Source organism: Falco rusticolus, chromosome 4 (genome assembly GCF_015220075.1).
Source record: "Falco rusticolus isolate bFalRus1 chromosome 4, bFalRus1.pri, whole genome shotgun sequence".
NCBI lineage: Eukaryota > Metazoa > Chordata > Aves > Falconiformes > Falconidae > Falco > Falco rusticolus.
In genome coordinates this window covers 46,081-68,416 of record NC_051190.1, presented here as the reverse complement: position 1 = coordinate 68,416, position 22,336 = coordinate 46,081, and the positions used below count along the sequence as shown (strand labels likewise).

The 22,336-nt window shown below is 42.9% G+C and overlaps 1 protein-coding gene across 14 annotated transcripts in view; it reads left to right on the top strand.

Annotated features, from left to right (window-relative positions):
* Window positions 1-22,336, top strand: part of LOC119147459 (6-phosphofructo-2-kinase/fructose-2,6-bisphosphatase 4) — a 56,167-nt gene that overhangs the window by 2,813 nt on the left and 31,018 nt on the right. For 2 of the 14 annotated variants that reach the window (XM_037386482.1, XM_037386481.1), the window contains exons 1-3: window positions 4,183-4,290; window positions 5,588-5,740; window positions 20,977-21,093. In XM_037386482.1, coding sequence (XP_037242379.1) covers window positions 4,254-4,290; window positions 5,588-5,740; window positions 20,977-21,093 — 307 coding nt within the window. In that variant the 5' untranslated portion in view covers window positions 4,183-4,253. Of the gene's footprint in view, window positions 1-3,103; window positions 3,237-4,182; window positions 4,291-5,587; window positions 5,749-10,116; window positions 10,245-13,510; window positions 13,650-20,154; window positions 20,177-20,976; window positions 21,094-22,336 lie in introns of those variants that run through there. The other 12 variants (XM_037386484.1, XM_037386483.1, XM_037386485.1 and 9 more) reach the window with 9 other exon arrangements.

The window sequence follows — 22,336 nt, the reverse complement described above, 5'->3', positions numbered from 1 at the left end:
ATTTTTCTCAATTTGATTGCGTCAGTGTTCCTTCTGCTCTTATGAGTAAGAGATTTGGTAAATCCAAGTTGTGGATGATACCTAATTGCTGATGAAACATTATGGATGTGTTCTAAATTGCTCACTGAAGTTGCGTGGTTTCCTTGGGGCTTAACCTCTTGCGTAATGTCCACAGATTTTCTTTGAGGCTAATATAAACATTAGACTTCAAATGCTTGAAAACATATATTTGGGGAGTGTTTTGGCTTTCTTCTGAAGGAAGGGACTTAGTGGAGTGCTCTCACCTTCTCACTCTGTGTGCTTTCTTTCTTTTGTTTGTTTTAATTTGTTTTAATTTACTGAATATGGTTTAAGCTTGTATCCCCACTCCCTGGGTGGGGCAAGTTCTTGGGAAGAGTCGCAAGGCGAATGTAATCAGGTAAAAATTCTCAAAATGCAACTAAGGAAGCACCAGCCATGGGTCTGAGAAGCTCTGGGTTCCGTGGTTCTGCTCTAGTTTTCCCCAGAAGTCTTTTTTCCCCCCACTTTAGGTCAAATAATTAGCCTGTTAACCTTTTGTCACAGACATAACACTTGACCTGTGGTCTCTGGGAGCCTAAGAGTTTAAGTAATTAAATTGTGTAAGGGAATAAAGGAGAATAATGAGCTCCAAACTCACTAGTCTGTCTAGTTGGCCTCTCCAATGGCTGAAATTAAATAATTTAAGCTGATTTCTGGTAGTACTCAATTTTTATCAAGTGCTCAAATTGAGGATGTGAGTGTCCCATGCTGCTTCAGACAGGTTTTTTCGGAGGTGGTGGATTTATTTCAGGTATGATTTGGTTGTCCAGAGGGGTAGTTTCAGGGGGAACGCTGGCCTAGCTGACTCCAACAAGATAGCATGTGGGGCCAGATTGGCTAATAACCAGGCTTGTTCTTGGGTGCCTGCCAAAACCTGGCCGTAAATATTGTAATTGCATGCTAATTATGAATACTAATCTCCAGATGTACTTAACGTATTACCCAATGAAGTACTGACCTTGTAGCTGTCAGGTGGTGCTGTGTGCAATGTGGCTGTTCTAAGTAAAGTCACTGGAAAGTGGTGGGCTGGAGAATTTGTGTCTGCGAAGAGGAAAAATGCTTGTGTTTTTGCATAAAATGTGTGAACTTGCCTGTGCTGTGGTAACAGCACAGTTGTAAGTCCTTTATGGTTGTGTTTTGATTATGTCAAACAAACTCATCTCTCATTTGAGAGGCTGGTGGATGGCAGGGCTCTTCTGGATGGCAGCGTCTGCAGTGTTTCAGGATCTGAGGTAACGCACCAGAATCAATCCTGAAGTCTTGAAGTGTGTAGCTGCCATGGTAGGTCCTGAATGCAAATGATAAGTCTCCTAACTGCAGCTAACTTTTACCCATCTGATGGGTAAAAGGGTTGTTTTGTAATATTAATAAATTGGGATGGATTTGTCATGAGTGACCTTGTGGAAATAAGGTGCCTGTTACAGCTTTAAATTTGTATGTGTCGGTATAGTTTCAGTGCGACTAGTTCCTTGGACATCTGAAATGACTGTGTGGCATTAGTTTCCAGGTTCACTACGTTACCACCTTGTTTACAGGCCATGCACAAGTGGAAGGTGTTAGGAAAGGGTAAATCAGAATGGGAGTTTACAGTTCTTATCTCCCTTTTTCACTCTAAACTTGATGACCTAACATGTTCCTGAGCAACTGTTTTTCAGAATATGAATTTTCTTATCTTTCTGCATAGTATCAAGTTTTTGTGTCATGGTTTAGGAGCTGGATTCAGGCATGTTGTGCCTTGGTGCCAGGAATCGCTGGGCTGCTGAGAGAGCTGTGACTGGGCTCCCTGGTGGCTGTTCTCTTCCAGAGTTACATGACGTGCCCCTGCCAGCTGCAGGACTGTTCTGGGGCTGGTACATATCACTGAAGTGACATCTAAAAGTGACTTAGATGTGCTGTTTCTGCCTTCCTGGGAAAAGCCACTTGTGTTGTGAATCCATTTCAAAAGATGCAACATATGAATTATTTCTCAGTCTACAGACAGCAGCGTGCTTTGTTAGGTGGGTTAGCCTGTGCTGAAACTGCAGAGGTTTGGTTTGATCCTGCCTGTATTTTAGCTGTGTAAATAGGAAGGTTTCCTTAAGCATCAACTGGATTATATACAGTTTACCAGTGGGTAGTTTAAATCAAAGGATGCAAGGGACAAAGTATTTGTGGTGATTTATTTATAGTTAAAAACTTCCATATGACTACACCCCCCCTCCCCCTTTGACATAAATTAATCAAGGAGCACAACAAACAGGAGTTGGTTTAATGTGTCTGAAACGGTTTCTGACTGATTATCATTGCCTTAACAATATGTGGATTTAAAGCTAGCTTTTTCTTCCTTTTATGTTTTCTTTTATGATCATATATCCCTGAAATCTAAATGATGTTGGTGGTTATTAACCAACAATAATTTGTTGTTCATGGGAACCCTATGGATATTCTTAAACATGGAGCTCTGCAACATTTACCTTCTGCATTAGGGATGGGAAAAAATAGAAGAGCTTTGTCATTTTTCTACTAACAGTGTGAAACTGGTTTCCCCAAAACAATGGGGAGATCTCAGGGGTTCGTGACCTTTTTCAATTAAAAAATTTCAGATTACTTGTCAGAGAGGCAGACTGATGGGGCGAAGGAGGAGGATGGGGAAAAAAAGCAGCAAGGCAGCCCTTGCTGTGGAGGAAACAAGTGCTCCTGTTAGAGCTGAGCTTATTACTCATTTTGGGTAGGAGACTGATCTAGCTGTTTGTTTGTTTTGATTTTTTTTTTTTTTTCTGAGACATGCTCTGTTCAGGGATTAGAATACAGGAGCTTAAAACTCAAGCAGTTCTGGAAGAGATGTCTCCTGTGGATTTATGTCTTGGGGTTGCACTTGCTTTTTCTTACCCAGGTTGGGTCAGTTCCAAGGACTTGGGCTTACCTGGTGTCCATCTTGTGTCTGATGGGACAGGTCAAAGCAGTTTGGGAGCATTGGCAGGGCAGCTTGTCTCTCTTGGTAGCCGGTTGTCACTAAAATGTAGGAGACTAGTGTTTCTGAGACCTCTATCCCATGTCAAATAAGGTTCAAATCAGTCAGTGGCTTCAGACATCATTGGTGGTGAGTGGGAGACCTGAGGAGGACACAGACCAACCCACTGTGCCGTGGCTGGAGCCAGCAAGCCTGGACAGCTGGTGTTTCACTGGAAGTGGCAAGGGTGAGGGCTGGTGTGCATATTTGCTTTTGATTCTTTTGTTTGTTTGTTTGTTTGTTTGTTTTTGTTTTGTTTTCCATCTTTACATCCTTTAAACCCTTTATATCCAGTATATGTTTAGCTTTCAATTTATATTTAAATTTTTGAATGTGTATTTATACGTTCTGGTGCCAAAGGCTGTCACACATGCTGTATGTGACAGAGTAAGGCCTTCAGCACACCTGAATAATTTTTTAGAATTTATTTTCTTGTGCTGATTTTTTTTTTTTTTTAATATAAAGAGAATTCAGGAGTTTTGTTTAAAAAAGTTTTCTTTACTAATATTATGCGGGTGACTCACTTGATAAATGTTTCCTTTTGCAAGAGCTTTAATTTGTAGCATTTGTGTCATTTAGTCTGTCTGCACTCCATAAATTAGATTATTTTGGTTGTCATAATTTTATTATCCTTATTAAGCTTCTTCATCTACATATTGATCTTGTTAGTCTGAGGAAGCTGATAAGCCATCGAGCTGTACTTGCAAAATACACTGAAAATGAGAAATCTGCCCTGAGGCTTTTGAAGACAGAGATTCACCAGTGATCTGGATCTCCATGTGTCTGGCCTGTATCTTTTTTCCCCTTCAGCACTAGGTTTTAGACTATATGACACCATTACACTTTGCCAAATTAAGATTAATTTTGCTGTTATTATAAATTCTGTCACCAACAGCTTCTGAGAAGCTTTGTTCTAGTTTGCTTGTCTTTTTATTTGGATGAATATGCCCCTCTTTCATAAAGCTTAAAAATATTTCCAGAGGCAGCTGGCATCACATGCTGTGAGTTTTTTTCCTCCTTGTGTCAGTGTCAGTTTTCCATGCTGTCTTTCCAGAGGGATTTATTCTTTACACTCAAAAAAACTTGCTTCCTTGTCTCCGTTGCCTACAGGACGTGCATGAAACCAAGTGTAACTGTGGTGTGTGTAGAAGACTTCAGGCCCAGTCACTGCCTCATTAACTCATTTGCTTTTGCTTCCATTGCCATGGGCTTTTTCCTTAACGACTTACTTATACCATATGGTAATATATGCTGGAGAACTATACTCTGTTGGACCTTTAACTCTAGTCTCACCCCCCCACACCCCTGTTTTTTTGTTGTTTGTTCTAGCTCTGAGCCAAGTCTAGTCCCTCTTACAACGTGAGGTGGTACAACCTCTACCTTAGCCTCCCCAGAGCCCATTTTGGGTGCTTGTCTATGTACATGTTGTTACTGTCACTGAAATGTTTGAATGCCCCTGTTTTGTTGCTGTTCTCTGTGACCTCTTTGCACAGTACCTGCTCCTTCTAACAGATTGTTGTTCTTTCTTTCATGATGCTCTTCCCCCCATCCCTGGTCCGGTGTTTCCTCCTCCTCCTCCCACAATTTGACCTTGTCTTGCTCTTGCCTCCATGCTCTATTTCAGATGTTCACATGGCTTTGACTTCTGTTATGTGCTGATGACTCACAGATGCACCCTACACCTCTGTTTGTCACCCAGTCTGGCAGCTTCCTCCTGGCCTTTTTCTCTTTGATTTCTCCATTGGTAGTCATTCAATATTTCAAGCCTCCAACCCCAGACAGTGCTTCCTAAGTTCTTTTTATCTCTTGTCTTTTAAAATGCTGATACCAGACCAGTGGCTTCTTCCCAAAGCCTTCATGATTTTTATAATTCACTTGGCTTACTTCATGCATTTGGATCACATGCAAATTCTGTGTACTCTTTATTATCAATACATTTCCCCTTTTCCAGCTCATCAGACAACCTCCTAATGCTGTAATACATTTTACAAATGGTTTTCTTTAAAGTGGCTGTCCTGAGAAATTCTACTTCTGAAGTTACTTGATAGCATTTGGTTTTAAAGATGGCGTAAAGTGTTTTAGTTCCACTCTCAGAAAGCAGCTGCCCTTGTTGTGCTGTTTTTTATATTTAGCAACCTACATGTAGCTGCTGCAAACAGGTGGGATTCATAGCGTCCTAGCTGAGTGAAAGGAGAATGTATACATCATAAATGTTACAATATCTAATACAAAACTGGCTGTAAATGAGCATAATTCCTAAGCCTTTCAGCATGGAGAAGGCTGGTCTGTTTTGTTTAAAACTGCCAACCTTTTCCTTGTGCTTCTTTTAACTATACTCTTGCTCGTAACAGCAAACCCAGAGTCAGAACTGGCAAGGTTTTTCTGATACACTTATGTGACCGGAAAGGAATAGAGAGTTTTAAGGTGATAGAGACAATCTGGATGGCTTAGTAGAGATTGGTTTTATGCAGGTTCAAGAGGCACAAAGGCAAAATTCTAGTGGCCACAAGTATGTTTTTGCTTTTCCTTATCTTTCAGATATTACAAATTTATCAAGCCTTGGTTTTCTGGGGTTGTACCATGGATTCCAGGCAACTGATGCAGCGGTGGAGAAGCAGACTTGTTGCCGTATCACACTTCCAAGGAAGAGGAGAGCGTATCAGGGCACGCCACCAGCAGTCCAGGTGTTGTGTAAGGCTGTATGTGCTGTTGCTGTAGTAACAACATCAGATGCTACCAGAACAGTGTGTAGGCACGGTTGTCCTCAGCACAGTGACCATCTTGGAAACTCAGCATTTTCAGTTAGCCTCTAGCCCTGTGAATGTAAATAGGCAATTTGTGCAAATGCCATGTATTTTAATGTCCTCTTTCTGTGCTACTTAGAAGCACATGCCCCTCATGTAAGTAGTTTGAAGTCCCTGGTATACAGTAAGCTATAAAGGGATTTTTAACACTGGGTTGCACTCTAAAAACATGAATAATGGATGTCATCTTTCTTTTATGTTGCATCATAACAGGAGGATTTAAAATGTTGCTTCATCCTCTGACAATGGAAAGAGTTTTAAGCCCAGTTTATAAATTTAATACCTGGAAGCACCACTTGAGGATGTGGCCTATTTTTCAAGGAAGTAATTTCAGTGTTCTCTCAGAGGTAAAGGTGGGGGGTGACTGCTGGGACTGAAGCTGTAAAGAATTAGTTATTTATACTTCAGATTTAAAGAATACAGTTAGTGCAGACCAGCCTTAAATCTGTGCCTTGTGTTAGCCTTAACACAGTAAACCTCCTTGCATGAGCACAATGGCATTGCATTGATAGGGTTATCTCCAGACACTGGGTTTCTCCTGCGTTTAAAATAGAGCGATTATTTCTTCTGAGATGTGATAAATGTCTAAACTAAATTTTTATGTATTTAGAAATAATAAAAATACTCTGGCCATGCTTTCATGAATGGTTCACATAAAGATAATGAAAGAACAGAGACAGTGCAGTGAGGTATATTTTTTAAAAATTTGGTAATACTGTGTGTGAATCTCAGTCTATGCTCTGGGGCTCTCGTGCAATCCATGCGTTGGTGACATGATGTTCTGCTGATAACCTGTATCTTCCCAAGCAATGTTAGATTGTCTGATAGATTTTGTATGCATTTAATAGAGTGTGTGGGTTCTGTTGAAAGCTATCCAAGACTTTATTGGTACAATTCTTACAATAAAAATCTTCATATAGTTAGTACTTGTTTCCTGATCGTTAGGTTGTCATGATTTTGATAACACATAACTATGCTGGAATCAAGCCATGCCTAAACACTGCTGTAATTGATACGCCACTGTTTTGCATACATGATGAATAACTATCACAATGTTTCAGTGGACGATGAAGGAAATATAATGAATGCAAATTGGTGTGGGAATTAGCCCTCTCTCCAGCCAAAGAAGTATGATGTGAGGCTCCTGAGTGCCTGAACCCTGTCAGACCTTCCCTTGTATCAGATGGGTTGATGATTGTTAGAGTAGATGGGAACTTGTTTTCACTCTGATTTACTCTATACCAGCATTTTCTGTTTGGATGATTTCTTTTCCTTACCTATGCTAAGGAATATTACTTTGTTTCAGCTTAAGGGATCTGTCTAGTATCTGTGTTTATGTAGCTTTGTCTGTGTGGGATATTGGATGTTGTTTAAATCTATTCCATAATTAGCACCAAAGAGATTTCTTGTTTGTAACAGTAGCTTATTCTCATATAAAGCATGATTACACACCTTTATTTTCCCCCTCAATCTCTTTAGTAGATTATCTGTAGCCAGGAAGTCTAATAGTAAAATGAACTCTTAGAAAATAACTTCTAAAGATGTGTATTGCTGAGGGCAGATTCTTTTTTAGTTCTGAATTCTTAATGGCTTTGCTTGCCTTTGATGTAGCAGTCTACTTCAAGACAACTGGAACTTTTTCCCTTTAGGCAGTGATAGGAAATAGAATATGAAGTGGGTGGTGCCAGTAATAAACTTACTTGTTGCTCAGAAGAAATGGAGTGAGTGCTAGGGCCATGTATCACAAGGCATGGTCCTTGTGGTTTCAGCTGGTTTGGAATCAAGTCCTAAATGGAAGGACCTGTGGAGATGGTATGAAGAACCTGCTGAACTTTTCATGTGGGATGCTTGAAATTTTTGGGGACTTACTGGGCTCTTTGTCACTTTTGTTGCATTGACTCCTGGGATATTCTATGGGAAAACAAAAAGGATGGTACTTTTGGTTGAGAAGAAAACCATAGGCAGTCTGGAGACAGGAAGCCTTCACTTACAAAGGTGACATAACAAAAAGTCCTGAGAAACTGAACTGAGAAGGCATGAATCAATGTTTGTAATCTTGCTCATACAGTATAACATCTCCCTTCCTTGATTGCTCATTGTGCTTGCTAAGATCTTCACGGGAATGAGCTTACTGTGTTCTCTGTGGGAAGCTGAGAATTTTTCAACTCTTGTGAGGGATCTCTGCTGCAGGACGACTGTTCCCAAGTCTTTGTCATCATCCAGGAGTTCAGAAGTAGCCCTGAAGGAAGAGAGCCACATTTTTGGTTGCTAGTGCAGCTTCCTTTATCTCTAGCTTTCCTTGGCAGTTGAAGAGCAACGCTGAGTTAGTACTTGCCTTACAAAGGTAATAACATATCTAGCAGACTGGCATTGTGTTATAGGGCAGGTTGTTAAGAACTCCTCTTCCACGGTGAGGGAAGAACCTGCCAGGCTTGATCTGTATTTCAGGAATACAACGCATTACCTGGGGGAGGGAGCAGTCTGTCACCTGCTGAGGTGTTAGTGTAATAAAGGATGTGATCGAACAGGCCAAGTGTCCCACCTGCTCTACAGGAATTTTGGTCATTATAGTGGAAATTTGGTGCAGCTGCAAGTTTGGGTGCTGTCATTACCCAGAAAAAGCTTCTGGGTAATTTTCACCATGTAAGAGCATTGTAACAAGTGCTTAGTCGAAACAAAACCCATCATCATTACAGCCTATAAGGTGCATGGGAGGAAATCTCTCCCATATGACCTGAAATCCAGTTTTGAAATGTTGGAATGCTGTTACTTGTGAACAAAAAGGGTGAAGCATAGTTGTGCATTTGGTCACCATCTCTTTTAATTGGCTTGCAGTGTTGTAACAGCCTTGTATATTAGATAGCTGTCGCTGGCTGTTCTGTTCTCTGGTGATGCTTCCAGCTGCATATATTTTGGCTGATGAAGGACTGCCGTGAGCCTGCTGAAGGTATACCTGATGTCTCTTGTTGTTGTTGTTGTTGTTGTTCACTGAAAGAGAAAATCAATTATAAGTTCAATAGGAATTATCCTGTATGCTTTATACAAATACCATGATGCAGCATAGCAGGCTGCCAGTTAGCTGGTCAGAGCCATCTAGTCCACGTGGAATCAGGGAGCACTGGTTGGATGTTGAAGCTGGGCATGTAAGATATGTGTGTGGCTGAAGCCTGTGCTGGTGTGTGTCTGTATTTCTTGAATAATGTGTGTATGCAAAATTCTGTTTCCTCTGTACCTCCTTAAATTGTACTGAAACAAAATGTGTATTGTGCTGTGGGGCTGAAGTCTTTCAGAGTAGCTGCCAGCTGGGGCAAGCATACAGCCCACCCTTTCTATATACCTTCTTAAAGGAGGAATAAGGCCTTTCGCCCTGATCTCTCCTCCTCTCAGCACTGCAATATGTAGAAAATGTTTTCAAGATGGAATCATTTAAACTAATTTCTGTTTGTTACTTCTAGCTAGAACAGTAACCTGCCAGTTGCAGCAGAGATCATTTGGATTTAGGTTTTTGCCAGCTGTTTACTGACAGTTGTGTGTGTACGGGTCAGACACTATTGGTTTTCTCCAAGTGGTGAGTAAGTAGCTGATAATGAAGGGATAAAAAAATTTATTCATGACCATTGTGGAAAGAGAATTTAAGTATTAGATTAATAATGAAATATGATTTGTTGTTGTTTAATATCTAGAAGGAAATGGGGATATTTAGTTCTGAGTGTGGACTGCCCTTCTGATACATATTTTTCCATTTGGTTGAGTAAATCACTGGGGATTAGTAGATAGACTTTTCTTCCCTGTAGCTTTCTGTAACCTCTGACTTGTAACCTTCAGCACTCTTAACTGTAACGTTAAGCACACTTAGATGCATAAAAGCCAAGAGCTGGTGTATTTTCATGCTGGCCTTCTGTAAGGCCTTGATAGCTCCTGGCACAGTGTTTACAGTGCGACTTAGCTGTATGTTCCTGAAATGTAGGAGTGAATTACTGCACGTTTCCAGGGGGATAGACTGGGTACAGGCCATCTGCTGCGCCTCGGCTGGTCTCGCAGTGCCTGAGGCATCTGCTGCCTGAGCCGGGGGCCCTGCGGGCGCACGCCCTCGCGCCCTGCCCCCCCGCCCCAGCAATGCTGCTGGCCCTGCCGCCGCCGGGGGGTGCCCGCCGCCCAAGGGGCTCCGGGCGGTGCCAGGGCGCCGCCTGGCGGGCGCGGGCGGGACCCGTCGCGGAGCCGGTCGCCCCGACGCTGCGGGCGGGCCGGGAGCTGAGGGTAACCGCAGGGTTTCCGCAAGCCGAGGGCGGCTCACCGCGGTCCCCGCTGGCGTGCACGGCGGAGGAGAACTGCTGTAGCGCTCGGTTTCTGTAGATATCTCCAGTTTGTGTTGCATTGTGTACAGGCGCGAGGTGAGTTCTTCCAAGTTTGACTGACTGTGCTGCTCCATTTCTTGGAAAGCACAGCTAACAGCACCGCTTTGTTGTAAACTCTGGCAGTAGAACGGGGGAATTGGGAAGCTTCTGCTTTAGCAGCTTTTTATCTTGAAAGTTGTACTCTGTGTTCCAGGAACTTCCCCCCAAAGCTGCTTGATGCTTTGCTGGGAGAGCAGGGACAGGATATTGCCGTGGTCTGGTGAGCACTGTAAGTGTGGCACCAAAACATCTCATGTGCTCAACTTCAGGGCCTGGCACAGTGTGGGGACTCCTTTGCGGTCGTCCTGAGCATATAAACCACATGCTGTGACCTCTGGCTGTGTCTGTGTATCCTTTCATCATTTTACAGATCTCTTTTGAATCTCCTGTGCAGCAGAAGGGTTTGTGAACTGTTTTCTTGTGACCTGTATCTGCTGTGCTTGGTGTGGCGAGAGTGTGGGCACCTGGAGGACCGAACATAGTCTTTTCTTATTCCAAGTAGTGAGCTGGTGCTACTATAGTGATGGTGGAAAGCCAGGAGGCAGATGTGTTGGGTGGTTTATGGATGTTTTATAGGCTGTCAGGCTATAAAATGAAAGCTTTACTTTCATTAGGGAAATGAGATGGGCAAAAGTGGCTAGCAGATATTGTGGAACTTGTATTATATGGTTACCATATGATACAGCTTATTTACAGATACAAAGTATAGTTTCAGTATGATCAAACAAAAGCCTTGGTTCAGTCTCTTTTCTTTTGGTCTCAGAAATAATTATATCACTTGCTGTATGCATTAAACCCTAAGAGTTTCCAGTCTTGTCAGTCACTCGTTTGAAAAGAGTAAGCATAACACTGTTACTTGGCTCAAACACCTTCTGTTCTGTGCAGCAGTTCATTTTTCAAGACTGCCTTTCCCCTCGATGGTGTGCCTCTGCAGAGAGGTGTTTTTTCAGGTGAGCTTTCAGCTCTGCATGGCCCTGAGAGCAGAAGCTTTGGGTAAAAGCCTTCCAAGGAGTAAAGGCTTATTCGTGGTTTCCCTGCAGGAATCAGCTCTGCTTCTCAAGCCTTTGTGTTAGGACAGCGGTTGATGATAATGTGATTGTGCAGAAGGTGATCTTTGTCATTTATAGGGAATCTAATGAGCAATTTTTATTTGTTCTTTTTCTAGGAATTGAATGTAGCATCCTTGAAAAGCGTGTTTTGAAATGAGACCTCAGGAGTGATATAAGATTTCTGTATTTACTTTCTCTGTGTCCTCAGTCAAATAGCTCACTACTGCACTGAGGTTATTGAAACAACAAAAAAACACCCTTAACCCTTCAATAAGTTTGATCAACAAGATCAGCTTGATTGTTGACAAACATGTTAAGTCTTTACCTTACAAAAATAAAGGCTAGCAGGTGTCCATGCACACCTCTGTCATTGCAAACACTGGGATAAACCCTTACTTAAGTTTTGTGCAGGTGCCACTGATTTAAATCTGCCTGAGAAAGAAGGGAGTTTGCTGGTGGAGTGCCTCATGCTTGGGGGACAAGACTTAGAAATGTGGTAAGTCACCCTGCAGACCTCTGAAAAATTCTGTTCTTGTGTGAACAACATGAGGTCAGTGTTTTCAGCTGCGAGGCAGGTGTTTGAGTGGAGTTTCAGTTCATGTGCATGGATTTGCAGAAAGGAGATACAAACTTTGTTTCTGGAGACTGGAAGGATTTCATACATTTTTCTACTTAATGTATGTAAAAGAAGCCTGGGAAGTGTATTTTGTTAGTCAGCACTCCTGTTAATCTCTTATTTCTGTCAATATTACATCTGTTATGGACTTGCCTGGCTTTACTGGAGGCACTGTTGGGAAAGCTGGAGGATCTTGGTGGCAGCACGCTTTGCTGTGATCAGGGGAGCAAGGTGTGTACGTCCTTTACCCTGCAGTCAGCCATGAGTTTGTCTCAATGTTCTGTGTGTCCACTGGAGACAGGCTTCTGGGATTAACCTGGAACACGGATTAAACTGTTCCTGCTCCCAACTCTTTTGGCAACTGTTGGAAGTAAATACATAGAAGAAACGAAGAAGCTTTTAAGTGTTCAAAACCTTCCACGTCTCTGCTCCTAGTTTTCTGACTGTTGTAATGTAACCCCTGTAACTCTGCCCCTCCCTGGTTTGGCTGTCTAAACAAAATCAGGAAGAAAATGCTAGGGTAAAAAATATAGTGCAGCCACCTACAGCTGAAAACTGTAATCAGACTTGAAGAGAGGGAAGGAGAGGTCAGGCAAACATGGTTTTGGAAAAACAGTGCTAACTTTCCCAGGGCATCTCAATGAATGTCTGATAACTGATTTTTCTGTTGCTCGGAAAGCTATGTTTTAGCTTGTAGTAGAATAGAAAAACTAAAAGTGGTCCCCAGGTGCTCAGTCTGACTAGCATAAAAAAATAAATGTACTGATCTTCACTTCTGTTTAGGCCAGTGTCATAATAACAGAGTGAATAATGATGAAAGGGCATATTGCACTTCACTAATGTGTTTTCAGTGTATTGCGTTTATCTCCTGTGAAATGTAGAGATTTATGTAATGGGGATGTACTTGCTTTCTTAGGACTGCCCAGCCCTGTTTGTTAGCTGGGCTTCTCTCACTTGCAAAGCTGATGTGGAATTGCAACAGCTGGATGTTTTATTTCGCCACACCACTGCTCTTGCTGTAGCACAGGAGGTTTCCAATGTAACTTGTGAATAGAAAGGTGGCTTGGGGGTTTTTTTGGGTAGCTAAACAAGGTGTGGGAAAGCTGTTGTTGGCTTTCTGCATTGATACTAATGTAGCCTCCAGGCCAAGATAGAGTTTAATGGGGAGCATCTACCCTTCGGTGCATGGCTTCTTAAAGCATGCTGCGCACTCCCTGACCGTGCTGGTTTTAGGGTTTAGGAAAGGGCCGTTCGGACGCAGCGCACCGGCGCCCGCAGCTGCCCCCGCGAGCGGCCGGCGGCCCTGCCCGACCCTCCTCCCGCAGCCCGCCGCCGGCCCCGCTCGGGCGATGTGGGGGAAAGAAACTGCGTGGCCTCGGCCTGCCAGACTGCTGCCCGCTCGGGCCTGGGGGCGAGGCGGGCCGCGAAGCCCCCGCCGCATCAGGGGCCTCGCGCTGCCCTGGGCCCCGGCCCCCGGCCCGCCCGCCGAGGGCCTCGCTTGGGCCGGGGCAGCCGCGGCGGGCGGGGCGGGGGCAGCCGCGGGGCTGCAGCTTCCCGCGCCCGGCCTCGCCTCAGGGGGCGGTGCCGCCCCGCCCGCCGCCACTGCAGTGGGAGCGGGGAGGCGGGCGAGGATGGCGGCGGCGTCGCGGGCGCGGGAGCTCACGCAGAACCCGCTGCAGAAGACGTGGGAGCCCTACGACAACGGGCTGCCGGCGGGGCACAGCGCCCAGCGCGGTGGTGAGCGGGCCGGGGGTCTGCTGGGGCCGCGCTGGCCGAGCCCCGGCGGGCGGTATCTGTCAGCGGGAGCCCCGGGCGGCCGCTGCTCCTCTGCGGTTGGGCCGCAGTGGGTGATCTGGGCCCTGGGGAGACCCTCCCCGGGGCGATCCGGTCTCGACGGGGTCGGGGTGCGAGGGGAGCGGCGTGAGGGGCCGGAGCCAGGCGGGCCACGCCGCCGTTAGCGGCCCCCCCGAGGGCCGAGCCCCTCGCCCGGGCTCTCAGGCGCCTGTGGAGCTGGAGCGCGTGCAGCGGTGCCCCTGGCCGGGCCGGTGCTCGGGGCCGCGGAGCCGGGCGGTCGCGGTGCCCCGTGGCGGTTGGTCTGAGCCCCCGGGGGAGGCAGAAGCCCCCGGAGCCGCTGGAGCAGTGCCCAGCGCCGGGCGGCAAAGCCTGGCTGGCCAGATTGTCTTTTTAGTTACTTTTGTTGGTGTTTGGCGTCTTGTGTTTTTAAAACGCTCTGGTTCCAAGGAGCATTTGTGTTCAGTGTGTGCGTCTTGAAGGGAGACCTAAAAATGTCACTGGTTTTGTATTTTTTTTTCTTTTTAAGGCCAATGCTGTATCAGGCCATCTGTTGTATGAGTTAATGGCTTTCCTTATTTTGAGGTGCAGCAAACCAAGTCATCAGCTTCTAAAGACTTTCGCAGTGGCGTTTGTAAACCATAGTTTGTGAACAAACTTTGCCTCTCTTTTTTTTTTTTTTTTTTTTTTTTTTTTTTTCCCCCTCCCTTTACTTAAATAACTGAGGTCTAGTACAAGGCAGTTTTGCAGACAAAAGGGGCTTTGTCCTGCGGAATTGTTTTTATTTGTCATGCAAAAAGGCTGCGCTGACAGAAAGAGCTGAGGGCTCTGCTGGCATGGCTGGCGTCTTTGGGCTGCTTCCCCTCACCTCTGCTCTTGCTTGGGTCCAGCCCTTGCTAAAAAAAAGCCCAAACTTTCTTGGTTTCTGCTAGGGAAGCAGGCATGTGTTTCTGTGTGAATTATTTCAGCGTCTGGAGGATAGTATGTGAATGCTGCACTAGGAAAAGGGTCAGAAAGTGTGTATAATTGCTTTTGTAAACATGCTAAGAAGAATGCTTTATTTTAGCCTTAACTCTTTTCCAAATAAAATAACACTTGTTACAGCTTCCACATAGATATTGTTTTACAAAGAAAAAAAAAACCAGCCCACAAGAACAAAATTGCATGTTGGTCAAATATAATCTGGTGGTGTACAGAGTCTTCTTGGTGGAATTATTTAGTGTATCTTGGCTATAACGTAAAAATTATTAAACATACCTGTTATTTTTTTGGTAGGATTCTATAATTTATGATACCCGAGATGTAAATAAAAAACCTTTTTGCTAGAAAAATGGATTTGGAAACATTTGCTCTTGCAGCTCTACCTGTAACATGTCTACAGTCCTTTGTGATACATAAGAATTACAAACAGCCTAGAGAGGAGCAGAACTTCCTCTTCCTTGTTAAAGCCATCTATCTTGTTTCACCAAACTGAGAATGCTTTTCATTGTTTTCTGTGCAAAGGTGCCTTGGAGCCCTTTTCCCTCAGATTTCCATGTATCATGCATCGCCCCGTGTTCTGATGAGGCAGTGTGACCTGCAGACCCTGTAGCCATGCTGTGGCAGCTCAGGATAGACTGCCCAGACTGGGTGATGTGGGGCTCTGTTGGATTGAGGAGTTCCAGTTCTCTGCTGCTACAAGTAACTGTGTTAACTGTTACTGTGTTAAAAAATACAAGCTCAGGTAGAAAGTGGATTTCTTGTCTTCCAGTAGCTTTCCAGTGGAAGCAGTGAAGCTAGTCGCTCTGATGTCTTCTGAATTTCTAGGCTAAGCAAGACGAACTCTTTCAGTCTCCTTTGGTTGGGTTTTTTATTTCCTCATTCATGCTGATAACCTTTATCTGCACTACTTCTAATTTATCTTTCTAGAAGATGGGCGAGCAGAATTGTGCACACTTTCAGTGGAGGACTTGGCAGATCCATCTTCAGAGGAACTTATCTGGGTTAGCTGGTTTTAGTGTGATTTTCTAGAAGTGGTAGCAACTGTAAGTATCTGGGGAAGAAGAAATCTGGCTAGCTGTGCCAGGGTTTTAGCTGTCACAGGGCTTTGAAGAGCTAGTTCTTTTAGTCTGTTCATTATGAGGTCTTCAAAGAGGAGTTCTGGCCATGTGCAGCCAACTGAGCAGACTGAGCTTTTACAGCTAGTGAGACCAGTAAAACAAAGGTAACTGTTCTAAATGACCTTCCAAAGTAAGACTGGTGACAGCAGAAGTGCACATTTTTATTAATAACTGCCACTTACCTTTTGTGGTCTTTTGTGAAAGGTTTTGTCTGTAAATAGGTTGCACTAAAGCTACTTTTGGCATCTGTTGTCAAGTTTGCTTCAAGCTCTGTGAATCAAGCAGTGGGCTACAAACATGGACATAAAAAAATTAATAGCAAAGTATGCTATAGTGAAAGTTGTTTTGAGAGCCTAGCAGAGGATGTTAGTAGCATGACAGATAGATAGTGAACTTCCTGTGGTTAAACATTAACCTGCCCCCCCCCCCCCAAGTTAACAGCTTTAGTTCCCTAAAGCTCCTGGAATTTGGTCATTCTAATAATTCTTATTTGCTGTTTGTACAGCAGTATGAATGTACATCAAGTCCAAACCCTAAAAGTATCAAATGAAGATTATCTTTGCTCTAGAGGACTCTACCCTTTGAGCTCACACTGCTTATATGTATTTGTACCCCCAACCCTAGGAACTAAAGAAGGAGAAATGAGGTAAGGACAACAGCCAGCTGTAGCCTGAGGATCAGGATGTATGATGGGGCCATCGCTGTTGGCATCAAAGCTGTAGGAAGCAAATGGTAAACCTGAGCGAGTGGATGGCAGAGCTGCTAGGAGCAGCTGGTGGCATGAGGCTGGCTAGAAGACAATATGAATTCTGAATCTCTTGTACCAAGGAGATGTTGGAAACCGGTAATTTGGACAAAAGGAGGAGAGCTAAATTAAAAGATCATGGACTTCATTGGTATAGAAGCAGGATGCTCTTCAGGAAGAGTGGTAGGATGAGGAACTCATCACTGTGGGATGTGATGAAAGGTGACTGATCATCATTGATGAGCAGGAAAAAATGGATTAGCAATAGTTAAGTTGGATAAGTGATAAGAGAAAACATGTAGCCTTATTTGGAAGGGTGGTTGTGTTGGTTTATAGTTAAAGATATTTTTGTATGAGCCTCTAAATAGTACAGTGATTTCAGAGAGCAGGCCTTGAGTCGAAGCCCACAGAAACAGCAAGAATCCTTCATAAACTTCAGATGGCTTACTGTAGCAGCTTGATACAAAAAGCATCTGACCTTAAAAGTTGAATTAAAAAATTTGACAGAGAGAAAGAAAAACCAAAATCTCATTTTGGGTGGAAAAAAGGGGCAGCTGATAATATGTTAGGTAGTAGGTGAGCTTGAAAAGTACAGACTCTTGTCTCTGGTTTCACAAGACTGTGAGTTTTGAGTGTTGATGAAATGCAGCACAGCTGATGTAGGTTGTTCAGTGTCCCAGTTTGATTTCACAACCTCCTTAAATTGCAGTACTGAATTTTAATGCACTTCATCACTTGGCAATTTTCCTTCATTGGTATTTTGGGTATGTTTTTAATGTGTTCCCTCTAAGCAAGGGGATGCAACATATTTCTTTTTGATGCTGCCCTTTATAAATGTGCGATCTTATATACATATATTACAAACATCTACTGTAAAGAAAAAAACTGAGTAAAGTCTCATAGAGCATCTTTAGAAAATGATGGCATACAACCCTGTAAGTTTTGTTTTGCTGTTCTCAAGATGTATGTTCCTCTAGCAAAATTAACAAAACGTTGATAGCACATTTACACAATGGTGCTGTTGGAAACCCATAGGAGTTACATACATGAAGCAGTTTAAAAAAATGAGTTTGTTTTCTCGAGACTAGATTGTGTAGAGAGAATCTGAGAGGTAAACCAGACAATCCAGTGATGAGGAATTGAGAGGATGCTGTGCTTATGAGTCTGCCTTGGCTCTGCAACTTGCACCAATGTAACTGTAACTACTTCTGTACTGCAGATTGTTCTTTGCATAAAGTGAAGGATGGTGAAGTGCTGTGAAAAGGGGAATTGAGCATTGTGCCATTGGGAAAATATTAACTTAAAGAGGCTTTTTTATTCTGAGAGTTAGATATGTGTCACTTGTGGTTTGTTTAGTTTTTTAATCAGTCTATTTCCTCATGTCAAAATTGCTTACATTTCTTCAAAGGAAGGTGTAAGTCTTGAGATGCTGACATTTTAAATACTGTCATTGAAATGAACATTTCTCACCACTTCCAGTGAGTGTTGGCAGCATTTTGTTGAGAGAAAGGTTTGTTTTGAGTGTTTAATGCATGCTCAGAACTTTGTGTTTTGTTCTGATCTTGACTTTTTTTACTGAACTAATGAGCAAAATTAAGCTTTGTTAATTACTCAAGATCATAAGGAAGAAAACAAAAACCTGTGTCTGCTGTGATGAGTCTTATGCCTATTGTTGAGGGTGCTATGCTGAGATACAGAATAAATAAAATAGTTGCTTTGTGTGCTTTTATGTAGCTGTTAACCTCTGCTGTTTTGGCCAGCAAACGTGCCTTTGACTTCTAGTTCCAAATGCATAGCTGCACTTGTCACTAAGTGCTGCTTGTGTAAGCAGTATTAGACTGCAGCCACTGTTGGCCATATAAACCAGAACACCAAACATTTTTTAGTGCCCCAAATTTTGGATTGTAAACTAACGTCCTCTTGTCGAAAACAAGCATTAATGGATGGTATATGCTGTAGCACCATGTATTGTGTAGTGGTGTTTACAGGGCTATGGCATTATGTAAGAGCAGAATATTTAAGGTTGTTGGAATCAGTGGTGTGCCTCCTCCTAGTATGCAGGGCATCTGTCTGACTGGTGTCTGCCTTTAAAGAGGAAGAGTGCTCTCAGTCAGCCTGGCACCTAATTAGAATGGGATTGCAACTTGTTTGATTGGGATCAGCAGATAATTCGCTTGGTTTCTGCTATATCAGTGATCAGAACACCAGAATAGGCGTGCATGTTAAACTGTACGCATAGGGCTCTAATGAAGGCAATTTTAATTTTTGTACTTTCTTTGAGGAAATTTGCGTAAAAGTGCAAGTGATGCCAGACTTGCATGTTGACTGTGACAATGAAAGGAAATGTCCACCTTCCATGTTGTTGTAGTTGTGTTGGTCTGGTTTGCTGCTCAGTGAGAAGGATCTATTATAAGCTGATGCAAGCAGTAGAACTTAGCTTAGGGAGCTGTTGTTGGTGTAACCTGTGAAGCAACCATTTAAGGGGGCTGTAGCTTCCTAGCCCTTAGTTTTGCAAAATGAAATTTTGTTCCAGTACAGGTTTATCATTACATTCCCAAAAGACAAATTTTTTGTGAGAAGGCGAAATTTGTATCGCTTATCCCAGGAGGGGAAGTGGGGGAAAATACCGAAGGGAGGTCTGGTTATAATGTTATTTAGTAAATTCTGTCCATAATGTGTAGAAAAGCCTGTTCCAATTAGCACAGCTCCTTGCAGAGCAGGTGGACCTGAGGTACAGAGCCTTTCCTTACACATCCTGATTTTTTACAGCTCTTATTTCACTGTTTATACTTGAAAATTGTTTAAAACTTGAGCTAGATATTTCAGGTTAAGAACCTTTCAAACTGGCTTTGAAGAACTGTGTCTTCCCTTAATGTTTCGAGGGACTCGGGGATTTTTCTCATCTCAGTATTCTATTTTATTGTCCTTAAAACTAGAAGCAAAGCTGTTAAGCTTAGGAAGCGCTGTACTCTGCGCTTCATAGACTTTGTTTCTCCAGAGACTTCCTTCTCCCTCTTGGAGAAGGGGGTTCACAGGCTTGAACTTAGGACAAAGAGGAAGAGGGACAAGAAAACATTATCCTTTGTGTCCATAGGCTTCTCCACAGAGGAGCTTACTCAGAGGGCTTTTTTCAGTGTCCTTCCAGAGACGTGGACATGTTTGGGTGGATTTGTTTTGGTTTGCATTCAGCTCCCTGTAACTCTCATTGCACATTAGTAGCAGACCCTTTCATGGGTTTGAAGTTAGGTACTCTCTCTCGTGACAAGTGGTGTATTTTTAATGGGTTTGGTTGTTTTTTTTTTTCTTTTAAATGTGTGTTTTAAGAAAGTGCATCTGTCTCTGCTAATCAGCTTGTTCTTTTTTGATGAGTGTACTCTGTGGAGTGGTTGTGCCAGATGGGTGCAAGTGACTTTGTGGGATGGGACTTGTTCAACGCTGAAATGTAATCTTTTGGGGCAAATTGACAACTCCTCTATCAAGACACTGGGGAAATTGATGCACCTGTGGATTGTATAGAAGTGAATTTCCATTGAAATAGGGGATGGAGTGAACTGGTGGTATCTTTGCACTACTTTAATATCTTCTTTCTTTTTAGGCAGTCCCCTGTAGCTGTGGTAGATTCATGCAAGGTATCCATAGTTTTGTGCCATTAAAATGTTCAAAAACTTGTCATTTGAAAGGAAATGCCTCAAAAGTTTTCAGTTTATACATACAACCCCTTTAACTTGCTGCAGTGTTTATTTTTAAAAACTTAAACACTCTGCCTTTGTATGTGTATCTGTTTATCAGATTATTATACTTGATTGTGTAGAATACTTGTGCTTTATTCCGAGTAACCATAGAACAGTCAAAATAAGCTGTTTTAAAAGATATTTTTATGTTAATAATATTGAAAGGAGAAATAATAAATAGTACGTACCATGTCATAGTATGATGTATGAAGCTGCATCTGTCATGCTTGTTTTGCTTAAAACCAAGAAAAGGTTGAGCAGTCTTGAGGTCTTGTCTTACAAATTTAAAAATTATCTAAAAATTGTATACACCTTGCTGTTTCCTTTCAATGCAAGCACTGAACTGAGGCACATAGGGGTGTAAGATGTCAGTGTCCTTTTTTTGGAATCGTTTTTGTATGCCTTAGAACATGTATGCAAGTACATAGGTTCCTTGTCTTCTGCCTGTGTACAACTTACATGTCCAGCATTGCACTACCACTGACTCGCCTTTCCAAAATTCAACACAGCATAAGAAACCTGGTTAGGTCCACTGCATTCCTGAAGAAACCCCCTGAAATAATGGGACACCATGCATGAGCTGCTTGAACGGTCACTTCCTCAGAGAGCACATGGATTGTAATGTTCTGCTGCAATATAAGCCTTTGCTTTGTGGGAATGATAATGGTAAATCCTAGTTTTCTATTTTTCTGTTTCAGTATGCATGACCAACTGTCCTACTCTGATTGTCATGGTGGGTCTCCCAGCAAGAGGAAAAACCTACATCTCGAAGAAGCTGACACGCTATTTAAATTGGATTGGAGTGCCTACAAAAGGTGATGGATTTGCTTTTATTTAAATCTGAAGAACAGGACAGATGTTAGGTGTTTTATAAACCTAATTCCCAGTAATTTTGTTGCCAAGTTTGTCTAATTAAAGTCGTGTCTGCTTTGTTAACTTATTTCTAAGCAATAGCATACACAGGCTCTCTGTTCTGTTTAGAATTAATCAAAATCCGGTGAATGTTCATTTACTTCCTTGTTCTGCTGCAGGAGCGGGCCAGGTGCCTAGATCAATTTTTTGCCCTTGTCCCTTAACGCTTTGGTTCTTCAGATGTCTTCCCCCTCCTCCCCCCCCCCCCCCCCCCCCCCCCCTCCTTTTTGTCTTTCCCCTTTATGTGGATGAAAGGGAAACAAGTGGACAAGCAGAAAAAACTTCTGGGTTAAAGTTCTGACTTCTCCATCTTCTGTCTGTGAACTTTGTGCAGCGTATAATTCTCTGTTAGCCTCTTTGTTTAACTGCATTTGTGGAATAAGCTACAGCTCTTTGAATATTAAGAACCGAAGGAACTGAAGCAGCTACTTGTTGCCACTCTCTTAAGTACTTCTATATGTATTTTGAGTGGGAAATGATGGCTCAAATTGGCTATGCCAAGGACCTGGCTGCTCTCATTCTGGAGCTCCTGTGGTATCATGTGGGCCCAGATCAACAAGTAAACAAGACCTAAGTCCATTTGAGAATCTGAGCAGCCATCTTCCCTGCCTTTTCCTTTTATCTCTGTAGAAGAAAAATACAGTTTTAGTGGTCTGTGATTTTGTGTCTGGTGCAGTAATGGCAGTTTTATAGTTATGACCTGTTAATCACTTAAGTAACGTTAAACATATTAGATCATACTTAAAGTGTTGACTTTTGGCTGGATTGTCAAAGATGTATTTCCTAGTACCTCCAAGAAGTCAAGATGAAGAGTTCTGGCCAACATTTAAACTGCCTTTTGGTTCTAGGGTATAGCTTTTTGAGTTGGTATTTTCTTAAGCTCTTAGAATCTTGTCTAATACGCTTTATTTAGACAAGAGGTTAGGTGTCGTGACGGAGGGAAGACACAGTCGCTCAACATGAGTGATCAGCAGACTTCGTTTATTGTACCTTACAGTCACCTTTTATGCCTTGTTATAATTAGCTCATACGTATTACAAAAGTTAAGCTCATTATTGGTTAGTTGCCTAAATACCAAGCCCGCCCCTAGTTTCTCTTCTGTAGTTTTCTGTTCCCACCTGCAACAGTCTTTTCCCACCGAAATCT